This window comes from Camelus bactrianus, chromosome 1, assembly GCF_048773025.1.
Source record: "Camelus bactrianus isolate YW-2024 breed Bactrian camel chromosome 1, ASM4877302v1, whole genome shotgun sequence".
Lineage (NCBI taxonomy): Eukaryota > Metazoa > Chordata > Mammalia > Artiodactyla > Camelidae > Camelus > Camelus bactrianus.
This window is the reverse complement of record NC_133539.1, coordinates 90,764,849-90,778,176: the sequence shown is the minus strand read 5'-3', so window position 1 is coordinate 90,778,176 and position 13,328 is coordinate 90,764,849. Positions and strand designations below refer to the sequence as shown.

Here is a 13,328-nt window from a genome sequence, read left to right as displayed (position 1 = left end):
GTGACTTATTCATGTATGAAAAATTCTGCAAATACACATCTGTAATCTAGCTTGACAATGCCAAAAAGTCTAAAATAGTGTATATGGCATGTCCTCTACAAATAAAGCTCTGTTGTATTTTACTGAATGAATAAGCATTAAAATGCAGAATGAGGACAATACCAGGAACATTTGTTATTCTAGTAAATAGATGAGAAGGAAGAATAAATGGTACATTGCTTGGCAGGTCTGGGTAAAGAATTTATTGACTAGGAAATAATGACTGGATCACAGTTCAGGGATTGGATCTTACTTCTACCACCAACTAGCCATGTGGCCTTTGTCAAGTTACTTAGCCTCAGTTTCTCATCTGTACAGTGAGAACAATAAAAGTACCATCTCTCATGGTTATGATAGTTAGGTGAGGTAATCCATGTGAAGTGCTTAGCACTCTGTCATAAGGCAAGCTTCTGTTACCACTATGATTACTACTTCTGCTATCAGAACAGCTCATCTGGCCTTTTTAACAACTCTTTAAATGAAAAATTAGCCTCTTTGACCTTCCTCACTAGAAAGGATACTGGTGATCAGAACAAGTGTTTTTAGCCTTACAAACACTACACTAATACACGTTTGCTTCACAACATGATTTCTACCACACGGCTACCATTTTAGGGAGTGTGTTACTAGACATCTGTTAGGAAGGGACAGGATCTCCCATGTGTTGAGTCACTGGAACCTGGAAAGGCATGTGTCAGCAAAGCACTACTTCTTCACTCACCCTGCAGCATCCCGTGAGTCAGGGTGGACTCCAGCGTCCTGGTGTGTGATAAAGGCCAGCGGGGCCTTTGTGCCTTCTCAGAAATGTGTCCGGGCCTGTCCCCTCTTCCAGTCCTTCCCACAGTCTTGCCAGCTCACAGGTGATGCCACAAGAGGTGTGAACTAAAGCTAATTACTTCCTGGCTGAACTCAAAAAAAGGTTGCCTGCTTAAACCATATGGCCAGATTAGGAGGTTTATATACAAACTTTTAGCCAATTTCCACGTCTTTAGTACGATTACTAAATTAGCGCTCTAGTATTATTCCTAGTAATAGCTACCAGTCATTAAGTGCTTTTAATGCTTCCACAACCCTATGCTGAAGCCAGATTTTCACGGCGTGCTTCTTCATATGAATCTTCTCTGCTGAAATCACCATGTCAGGGAGTTCTTTCCTGGTTTCCCCATCTGAGACAGCCCCCCTTTCTCCTTTGTAGCCCTCTACTCTGCTCTGTTTTCCTTGATATTATATTGTTTATTTACATGTTTATTATTCGTCTCTCCCATTGAAACATAAATTCCATGAGGGTAAAGACTCTTACTTGTTTCTAAACCCCAGTATGCAGAATAATGCCCACTACACTGAATGTGCTCAGATATTTGGAAGGAGGACAGGAGAAAGGGAGGGAAAAAAGGAGGGAGTCAACCTCTCAACCATCCTATGATATTTAAGCTGTTATCCCCATGCCACAGAGGAGAAAACTGAGGCCATCTTAAAGCCACTTGCCCAAGATCACAAGGCTTGTAAGGAGCAGAGACAGGGTTTAATCCAGATGATCTAAACCCAGAGCTGTTAAAGCTATCCACTTAATTTAATTTCTTAAATTATAGAACTTGTAATTTGACATTTTTCCCCCATGAAGTTTTTTTTTAATGGTTACTGTAATGCCCTTTAACTTGTAAGTTTTCAACAAATAGTTATTGACTGCTTACTAAATAATAGAGCACACCATACTAACTCCTGGAAGTGACACAGAAGAGTACGTCCCCTCTAGCTGGGGAAATGAAGCTTTTGCTCATGAAGAGATGAGTATCAGTGCAGGATAACATATGCTGAAAGCCAAATGAATTATGGAAGAGGCCCCTTTTCTCACAGGTGGCAAGGGAAGTGACAGGGAGGATTCAGAAAAGGTAAGAGCATTCTAGGTGAGAGGAACTAAATGAGGTGGATTTTGTGTGGATTTTCAATGTGGATTTTGCTTTTTCATAAAACCTAGCCTGATGCTCAGTTCACTTGCACTTATTAAAATATCTATCAGAAATTCTTCACTGGTTCAGTCATATTAAAGTAAGTTATTCCTATTACTTAATTTGATACGGAAAGTAGTTTGTTGTAAGATGAGTCTGTCTTGGACCCCATCCAAGGAAGGTTGTAATCAGAGACACTCCAGGAGCCTCATTGACATATATAACTTGGTACTGTATCATAATCTTTCAGAACACTGATAGACAAACCACATTCTTCCTAAGAAGTTTTCTTATTTTTCAAATTATTTGTGATACCAGTTCTGGAAATTTGTGCCCAGGGATGTGGGATTTATGAACAATCTTAAACTGTTAGAGTTGAGTGGATTTCTAATATATGCTCTGTATGCTTTATGAAAGAAACTTATTTAAAATATACTGTTTTGAAGGAAAAGCAGTGGCTGTGATTCATTAAATTTGTGTTTGTGAGATATTGTTTTAACTTTAGAATTCCAAATAAGCTTTATGAGATGTTTTATGTTTACAGATTTTAGTGAATAGCCACCTTTATTTACTTATTTATTGAATGGCTGGTTTGTTATTGTTTGCTTTTTTTTTTCATTCTTATAAAGCACTTGAAGATACATTTCAAAGACTTTGTTTTGTTTTCAGTGTCTGTATTGTTCTGTAAAAGGGAATTTCACAGATATTTCCATTCTTGACTAAAATTTTAGTTAATTTAAACTGAAAATAAGGTATTCTTTTGTATTATTCATATATTTGTTGCAGTGCTATTAGTATATAAATATCTCCCTCCTCCCCCGGGAGAGAAGAGTAGCATAAGTAATTCGACAACTATGAAGCCAACTGACCCAAAGTCTTTGTAACATAAAATGCATTTTAACTTTGGGGAAATTCATAAATTATTAATACTCAAAAGGAGTCATTTGAGATGAGATTTTCACGTGTTAAGATACCTTTCATAAAACTCATGCTGTCAGTTAGTCCATGATTACATCTTGGGTAATAATGCCATCTGCTGGTCTCAGCCTAGCATTGCTGCCAGAGAGATTGCCTTGTTTGTAATCTACAAATGGCGTACAGATTAAAATTTTGTCTTTTCAAGTAGAAAGTTTTATTGCACCTTATCATCTTTATTTATTAATCTTGAACTTGTGTACCATTTGATAATATTTTAAAAGAAAATTCTATAAACCTGTTATGTGAAATTGTCAAATAACTTGAAGTGGCAGGTGAGCCTAATTTTTATGACATCAACAATAACTAATAAAATATTTGATTTTAATTTTCATCACAAAAGGAACTAAATAATTTTCCATGCAGTGAGTTAGTACTGAATTCTTTAGTCTGTGGTGACTTAGATTTCTGACCCCATTATTTTTTCTTTTACTATGAAATATGTATCCCTTCTACAGACATCTTGCAAGCAAACCTATGGAAGTCATTTTGTTTATCAAAAAGAATCAAGTGCTAATAGATACTTCATGTTTACCATGTTAATGTTTAGAAGGATCCTGTAATTTTTATCCTCCAAGTAACTTGTCTTTATTTTTACCTCATGACTAATGAATATAAGATACTTTGTATGCTAGGCATTCATGCCAAGCATATAAACAGTAACTAGTTTTAATTCACATTCTTCTCAGTCTTAAAATGGGTACAGAATTTTTAAATGACAAATTGACACATAAAACTTAAGAGCCTGAATTTAAAACAATTTACTGTATATTATTGATGTGTTTTATTCTGCTTCCCAAAATGACAAGGTTATACTGAAGACATACATTTGTGGACATTGATCTTAGAATTTTGAGTATGAAGCAATTTAAAACATTTTTTATGCCTGTTTTCAGACAGCACGGAGCTGAGCTATTTATAAGGCTGCAAATGTAAATCTTCCATTAATCTTTCAAATTTTAATTTAAATATCACACTCTCTAATTTAAATATCACCAGTAAAATGGTTTTCCCACATTGAAAGGTAAAAGCTATGTTGGTTTATTTTCATATTGTAAGTCAGGCAGACAGCCTTTCCCCTGTCTGCCCCGTCACTTTGTTAGTCCTGAAGTGATCTTTAAAGAAACACAAAGATAATGTTGTTTTTCTCTGATTTTTCTCCTGCCTTTCTTTATAATTTCTCCAGTGCTATTTTGTTAAACATACTGGTCCTTTGGCCAGCTTCTGTGATAACAGTTTTATTTGTATTAGGAGCTGGTTATATGCCCATATTTAAAGCTACAAACATTGCAAGCTTCAGACATCAAATACTGTTTGTGAGCTCACCTCTGACATTTAATACTAATGATGCGCTTTGTAAATCCAAATGAGAGAATATGTTAGAGAAAAAATCCAAGGGGCCAAATAGTTGATATATATGAGACATCATCCTGAAGTCAGAAATACTGTCTTTTGGTTGGGAACTAATGATTGTGAAATAATAGTGAGACTACTTAAGACCTACACGAACAAATATGTTTTCATATGGACAAGTTAAAGTTAGATTACCTGGAATGGTATCCATTACTATTTTTCTCTGCTATATTAATACTCTTATACATGTAACTAGTAAAAATATTATCCACTGGTATGGGATGTGTTAATATTAATAAGTTAGCTAGGCAAAGAGTCTGTTCTCATTTTGCATGCTCAATTAGTGCATTGCATAATTAAAATCCACAGGAGCTTTTATTCTAAAGCATGTGAAACTATTTGCTCCTCCATGACACTCTGACAGTGCCTGCTTTTATGTAGGAAAATACATTCTTCCAGAGATGAGAGTGTTGGCTCTGATGGCTCTTAGGTCCAAACTTTCCATGCATGATTTCTCACGTGAGAAAAGACTGGTTACAGCTGTCAGGGATACATCATCAGAAGCATTGTCTTTCTCTTAAACTGGAGCTTGCATAAGACTCTCTAATTAAAATTTGTGATTGGCCAAACATTGAAACAAAGATTTTTCATAAAATGTTAATTTTTATTATATGTGTTTAACCAAATTTCTTTTCATACTCTCTGTATCATTTAACATTTTCAGCTTAGTATGTAAAAATTACTTTGATGCAAATAACTCTACCTTGTTAAACCAGTTATTACAGTTGTTTCTTAAAATGTAAATTCAGTTATTATTAACAAGATGAGATAAAGTCTCATCACTTTTAGATGCCTTAGCTTGGCATACAGTGGCTCCTAATTCAGCTGTGTATTCATTTCAGCTTAGACCAAGAGTTTAAACTGGTTGTAAACTGTAATGTTGCATTTTCCCTGCCCAGCTAGCATATGGAAAAAAGAACAAAATGATATATGCATGTGGCTCTTTATTAAAGCGTTAATTATAAAAGCAAAGGACTGGGAACAATTCAGATGAGGCATTGGTAGGAAAAAAAAAATCCTAAAACCATAAAATAGGTACATCTGTTAACATAGAATGAGGAAGTCTCTATACTGCTATGGAAGACATTGTTAAGTGAGAGAAGTAATGTGTGCAGGAATGTATACTGTGTTAGTTTTGTGTAAGAAAGAAGAGAGTGTATACTTATTTTTAGAAGTAAGCGATGGAAGGATAAAAGTTAAAACCTAATAAAAATGGTTACCTATGGACTGGGGGAACGGGATTAGAAGAGGAAACTTAGACTTCTCTGAATGATGTTGTTTTACTTTAAAACCATGTAAGTGCTTTGTGCAATTTAAAAAAACAAACATTAATCATGAAGACAAGAGAACAAAACAAGATCTAAAAATCAAAATAAACTGAAATAAATAAACCTAACTGTATATCAAGTTGGTAGCATAATCACATGGAGAATTATTTTAAGTGACTTTAGAATGTAGTCTATAGTGCATTGGCAGTTCATCAGTAGAGTAAATCCTAAAATCAAAAATCATAAAGAAATGTGAAACTGCATTAATTCATCTTGTTAATAGTAATATTTGTCTTGCTATTTTGAAACAAATACATGGTCAACTCACATACTAGGAAAAGCAAGTACTTTTGATCATATCACTAAGGCCTAATATTCTTAGAATAAGAGAAAAGATACACAAATATAAGAGATTTGACTAAAAGTCCTTTAATCCTTAATTTGGTTGGTTGTATCAGCATGAACTCATATTAATTTTTCTCTTCGAAAAATGTGTGTTTCCTGTCCCACCCACTGAAAATCTCAGATGCAGTGATAATTCAGTCACAACAAACACCCCTACTGCCCGGGTCATTGTCTTTAAATATCGTTCCCCACTAAAAGAAATCCAGACCCTTTGGAGAAATGGCTAATTTCAAGTCTAAGACAGGAATTGTACAAGATGACGCTGGAACATATTATCACACCTTAACAAAGGAGATCATATCAAAAGGATGCAGGTGCCAACTTGAAGAGGCTCCCACTACCCAAAGGGAGAATCAAAATATGAAAATGATTACCACGGACTGAAATAACATTAAATATGTAAATATTCATTAGCTCATAATGGTCATATTTAGACCAAAATTGATAAGGGGAAAGAATTAAATATTTATTCTGCTTTTTCCTGTGCAGATTGTATTTTATAGTCTCAAAATAGTCGATGAGAGAAGTTCTTCATTATGTGAGAATCAGAGCAAATAAATGTAAGACAGATAATAAAATTAGAAAAAATCACTATTCTGCAATGTCTACTAAAATAATGGATGTGAGCAACACGCATTTATGTCTGCTAAAACCATTAAGTGAAAGGTTGATAGAGAACTTTATAATAGAGTGAGGCTGACATCACCTTGGACTCACTCATCAATCTTAACATCATTAAAAAGTAGAAGTGTATCTTGATATAATATAGTAGGAATTACACAGCATCACCCGTGATGTGTTCTTGACCCAAAGAAATTGAACCAAAATCTTATCCCTGTCTAGGTAGAACTACTGGTTTACACAAAATATGAAGGATAGAAGAACGTGTTAAATGATACCACAAGGATAAAATCAGCCAAATCCAGAATGTAGAAAATTGTGAAGGATAATTGATACATTTTCTTCAGTAAATAAATGACAATGAAAGGAAGGGATGGTGGACTGTAAGTGTAAAAGGGATTTAAGATACATAACCTACTAAGTAATATATGGACCTTGTTTGAATCCTGTTTCAGACAAACCAACTGTAAAAAGACTTTTCTTGGACAATCAGTGAAAATTAAACATGGACTATGTAAGATGATATTAAGGATTTATTACCAATAATGTTAGATGTAAAGATGGTATTTCAGTTACGTTGCTGGTTTGTTTGGGGTTTTTTTTATTTTCTTAAGCCCATAACTGAGATACCTACTAAAATATTTAGGGGTAACATGGCATGATGTCTAGGATTTACTTTTAATACTCCAGGTTCACACACAAAATTGAAATGGGCATGGATAGATTAAGAGTAAGGGAAAATTAATGACTATAGAAGTTGGGTGATGGGTGCAGATGGACTCATTGTGCTCTTAGCCCTTTTATTTGTATTTCCATGATAAAATTGAAAAAAAAAAAAAAAAGTAAAGTCCTCCTACAAGATTAGCCCAGATTATCTTGGATCATTATAGCAGTAGCTTCTCAGCAATGTTTTAGGTTTTAGGTGAGAATCTTAGTGTATAGGAATGTTATATTTATGGAGCTCCAGGGGGAATAAAGTTTCTATTATAACTTAAATATAATGTCTTTTTTTTCATCCAGTTAAATCTCGTAAGTCATAAAATTCATAGAAAGAACATTGCCTAGGCATAGTGTTGTTAACAAGCTTACACACCAAAATACACTGACATTAAACCCTCTTTTTTAGACCAAGCCACCCTGGTAGAACAAGTAAAAAGAGTCAAAGAAATTGAAGCCATTGAAAGTGATTCTTTTGTTCAGCAAACATTCAGATCAAGTAAAGAAGTCAAAAAGGTAAGTTTTCATTCAGGCGTATGAATAAGCCTTTAGATTCCAACTGAAGAGATGCTTTATTAATGGATTTTACTTAAATGTGAGTGCTTCTTCTAATAAAGAGCTGAAGTAGGGTGAGAGAATGTCACCTTGTTATTGAGAGAAAGAATGAATCAGTGAGAATCAGTTCAAGTTTAACTTGTTTTAAAAAACTGTAAAAATGTATCAGATGCCATTTTTATTTTAAAATTCACTGAGAAGACAAAGTTAAGTGTCAACATGATAGTTCTATAATAGTAATCTGCTGCTATATGAACATATACAGTTCTTTTTCAAATGTGTACATCTACTTTTTGAATTGACATTGCTAGAGAAAAGTTAGAAAAGAGCTTTAATAATAAAATTATTACCCAAGTAGTATCATATATTTATACTCTTCACCCGTATGGGTATCATTTATTTAGCTTTAGTAAAAGGAGCTTTGATTGTTATTTTATCTGTTGAATATTTCATGTATTCTTTCAGTCATTATCAGGGTTGCTTTCTGGAATTTGTATTCGTTTAGTAGAAAAGGGCTATCTACTGTGAAATGTATGTATTTCTTAATAACGTATATATAATGAAGACATAGTATAGTTACCACTTATTCAAAAATATTCTATATCCATAGATATATTAATGACTATAGTATTCTACTTATCAATGTATCATAATTCATTAATTTTTTCTCTGATAGTAGGTATTTAAGTAATTGTAAGTTTGGAAGTATTACATACATGTTTGTAGATATCCATTATTACCAACTTAAGTTAAAATTTTCAAGATGGAGTTATTTGTTAAAGGTTAGTATCTTTATTTTCATGTATGTTCCCAAAGTCATTCTCCAAAAATGTTGTACCAATTCAAATTCCACCCAGAAGTGCAAGGTAATGTCTTCCTCTCACACTGATTAACACCAAGTGTTAGACTGTTTTCTGACCTGATAGGTAAAAATTGACTTTTTGTTGTTCCATTAGCATTTCTTTTGTTACTAATGAGATGAATGCCTTTTCAGTTGCCATATACATTTTAAAATAATTCATTCTGGAGACATGGATTAAGCATGTGCAGCATACCAGGCACACAGCACTAGACAACCTTGGTTAATCCATGGTCTCTGCCTTTTTATTTTGCTAATTCCATTTGAACATTTTGTAGTTTCCACCATAATGCCTAAAAAGTGGAGCTATGAAATGGACATTATAAAGTATAGTTGCCCACTGTATTTGATATCTTACTCTTACACATAAAGAGGTCCTTCATATATCCTAATAGAATTGTAATTTATTTTGAAATTTACTTTTGTAGTATTTACTTTCTGGAGTTCACCCTGACTTTCCAGTTCTTACTGGACACACTTAAGATAAATTAGCATTTTCTTTCCATGGAAATATTTATTCTTCTATAGTTAATACACTGGCTTTTCTTCTAAACAACTTTTTCCCATTTGCTATTAATTATTAATGTAATAACTTATTTTTTATTTCGTTCCTCTCCTCCAAGATGCTAACAGTTCCTCCAATAACTAGTAAAATTGGCAGTGAGCAAGGAAATTGATCTAAACCCTGCTTGATATAGTGGAAAGAGTTTCGGCTTTGGACTCAAGGAGATCTGAGTTTCAATCTTTTTTTTTTCATTACTTTTTTTAATTGAAGTATAGTCAGTGTACAATGTTGCATCAGTTTCTGGTGTATAGCATAGTGTTTCAGTCATACATATACGTGCATATATTCCTTTTCATATTCTTTTTCATTATGAGTTACTACAAGATATTGAATATAGTTCCCTGTGCTATACAGTAGAAACTTGTTTATCTATTTTATATATAGTTGTTAGTATCTGCAAATCTCCAACTCCCAATTTATCCCTTCCTACTCCTTTTTCCCCTGATAACCGTAAGTTTGTTTTCTATGTCTGTGAGTCTGTTTCTGTTTTGTAAATAAGTTCCTTTATATCTTTTTTATTGGAGTCCACATATAAATGATATCATATGGTGTTTTTCTTTCTCTTCCTGGCTTACTTCACTTAGAATGATGATCTCCAGGTCCATTCATGTTGCTGCAATTGGCATTGTTTTATTCTTTTTTATGGTTGAGTAGTATTCTGTTGTATAAATATATCATAACTTCTTTATCCAGCCATCTGTCGATAGACATTAAGGTTGTTTCCATGTCTTGACTATTGTAAATAGTGCTGCTATGAACACTGGGGTGCATGTATCTTTTCAAGTTAGAGTTCCCTCCAGATATATGCCCAGGAGTGGGATTGCTGGATCATATGATAAGTCTATTTTTAGTTTTTTGAGGAATCTTCGTACTGTTTTCCATAGTGGCTGCACCAAACTACATTCCCACCAACAATGTAGGTGGGTTCCCTTTTCACTATACCCTCTCCAGCATTATCGTTTGTGGACTTTTCAGTGATGGCCATTCTGAGTGGTGTGAGGTGATACCTTGCTGTAGTTTTGATTTGCATTTCTCTGCTAATTAGTGATATTGGGCATATTTTCATGTGCCTATTTGGCCATTTGTATGTCTTCACTGGAGAATTGCTTGTTTAGGTCTTTTGTCCATTTTTGGATTGGATTGTTGTTTTTGTTGTTGTTGTTGTTGTTGTTGTTGTTATTAAGTTGTGTGAGCTATTTGTACATTCTGGAAATTAAGCCCTTGTCAGTTATATATTTGCAAATATTTTCTCCTATTCTGTAAGTTGTCTTTTTGTTTTGTTTATGGTTTCCTTTGCTGTGCAAAAGCTTGTAAATTTAATTAGGTCCCATTTGTTTACTGTTGCTTTTATTTCTGTTGCCTGGATAGACTGCCCTAGGAAAACATTGCTAAGATTTATGTCAGAAAATGTTTTGCCTGTGTTTTTTCTTCTAGGAGGCTTATAATGTTTTATCCTATGTTTAAGTCTTTAAGGTTTTTTTGTGTGTATGATGTGAGGGAGTGTTCAAACTCCATTGACTTGATGCAGCTGTCCAACTTTCCCAACACCACTTGCTGAAGAGACTATGTTTTCTCCATTCTATATTCTTGCCACCTTTGTCGAAGATTAATTGACCGTAGGTCTGTGGGCTTATTCCTGGGCTCTCTGTTCTGTTCCATTGATTCATATGTCTAGTTTTGTGCCAGTGCCACACTGTTTTAACTACTGTAGCTCTGTAATATTGTCTGAAATCTGGGAGGATTATTCCTCCAGCTTCATTCTTTTTTTTTTTTTTTTTTTTTCAGTATTGCTTTGGCAGTTCTGGGTCTTCTGTGATTCCATATACATTTTAGGATTATTTGTTCTAGTTCTGTGAAAAATGTCCTACATAATTTGATAGGGATTGCATTAAATCAGTAGATTGCTTTGGGTAGTATGACCATTTTAACAATATTAATTCTTCCAATCCAAGAGCGTGGGATATTTCTTTAAGTCGTCTTTAATTTCCTTAATCAATGTTTTGTGGTTCTCAGCATATAAGTCTTTCACCTCCTTGTTCAAGTTTATTCCTAAGTATTTTTTGATGCAATTTTAAAAGGGATTGTTTCTTTACTTTCTTTTCCTGTGATTCATTGTTAATGTAAATAAATGCAACTGATTCCTGCATGTTAATCTTGTATCCTGCTACCTTGCCAAATTCTTTTATCAACTCTACTAGTTTTTGTGTGCAGCCTTTATGGTTTTCTATATATAGTATCATGTCATCAGCATATAAGGACAGTTTTACCTCTTCTCTTCCAATCTGGGTCACTTTTATTTCTTTTCCTTGTCTGATTACTGTGGCTATGACTTATAGTACTGTGTTGAATAGAAGTGGTGAGAGTGGGCATCCTTGTCTTGTTCCACTGAGTTTGAATCTTAACTCCTTTACATCATACCGTGATTTATGGTCTCAAGCAAACCTCTTAACCTCTTTCTAAGCCTGTTTCCAAATTCATAAAGCAGAGCTAAGAATACCTACTTTTTACTTTTTTTTTTAACATTTTTTATTGATTTATAATCATTTTACAATGTTGTGTCAAATTCCAGTGTAGAGCACAATTCTTCAGTTATACATGAACATATGTACATTTATTGTCACATTTTTTTCTCTGTGAGCTATCATAAGATCTTGTATATATTTCCCTGTGCTATACAGTATAATCTTGTTTATCTATTCTACAGTTTTGAAATCCCAATTTATCTCTTCCCACCTCCCGCCCCCTTGGCAACCACAAGTTTATATTCTATGTCTGTGAGTCTATTTTCTGTTTTGTATTTATGCTTTGTTGTTTTTTTTTTTTCTTTTTTTAGATTCCACATATGAGTGATCTCATATGGTATTTTTCTTTCTCTTTCTGGCTTACTTTACTTAGAGTGACATTCTCCAGGAGCATCCATGTTGCTGCAATTGGCGTTACGTTGTCGGTTTTTATGGCTGAGTAGTATTCCATTGTATAAATATACCACATCTTCTTTATCCAGTCATCTGTTGATGGACATTTAGGCTGTTTCCATGTCTTGGCTATTGTAAATAATGCTGCTATGAACATTGGGGTGCAGGTGTCATCCTGAAGTAGGGTTCCTTCTGGATATATGCCCAGGAGTGGGATTCCTGGGTCATATGGGAATACTTACTTTTTAGAGTAACTAAGGATTAAATATAAATATCTAACATGGTTCTTGATCCATTAAATGTTTGTTTTTCAATAACATACTTAGCATCTAAATTATTTGCTATCTAAGGACATTCTATAAACTATAGTACTTGAAAACTTTTATGACTGTAGGTGCTCAAACTATCTTGAGTATAAATACCTTACTCCACTTAACGTTTCTCCAGCATGCCCTTTATTTTCCCAGCGTCTCCATACTCACCAGTTAGACAGGCCCCGTGCTGAGAAATACAGCAATTCGTTAGATATCTGGTTTCACCTTTAAAGTCTTTTGAAATTTGTACATGTAATAATATCTATCTATTTGAATTCTAGGATTAGTAATGTTTTCACCTTCTTACATTCCCTTGAAAAGTTTTAAAATATTATTTCCTATAGCTGTTAATCTTAAGATAACTGACTGAATTCAAGAGAAAAACTCTTGTCCCCAAATCTATAACAAAAACCCTATATAACAAAACCCATGGGACCAATATAAAAAAAATTTCACATACATCTCATTAGAGGGACCACCATTATTAATTATTTTAATAATTAGTTTTTGTTTGCTTTAGGTTTTAATGCTAAGTTGTAATTTACTCACCTTCAGTATTGTTTTTCTTGTGCTTCTAATTCAGAAGCCACCATTAGGGATTGAGAGGAATAAGATAGAATAGGAGCCTCATCATTTTGTAAGCAACCTTCACATATATGTGTGAGAGAAACCCACCTTCTGTTTCAACTGTCTTTTAAAAAGAGGTTCCCCTTAACAAGAATTCATAGAAAGATAG

At 33.8% G+C, this 13,328-nt stretch overlaps 1 protein-coding gene across 1 annotated transcript in view; it reads left to right on the top strand.

Moving 5' to 3' along the window:
- RSRC1 (arginine and serine rich coiled-coil 1) overlaps positions 1-13,328 on the top strand; it is a 352,876-nt gene that overhangs the window by 329,159 nt on the left and 10,389 nt on the right. The window contains exon 8 of the mRNA XM_010952035.3: positions 7,794-7,900. Coding sequence (XP_010950337.1) covers positions 7,794-7,900 — 107 coding nt within the window. The remainder of the gene's footprint in view (positions 1-7,793; positions 7,901-13,328) is intronic.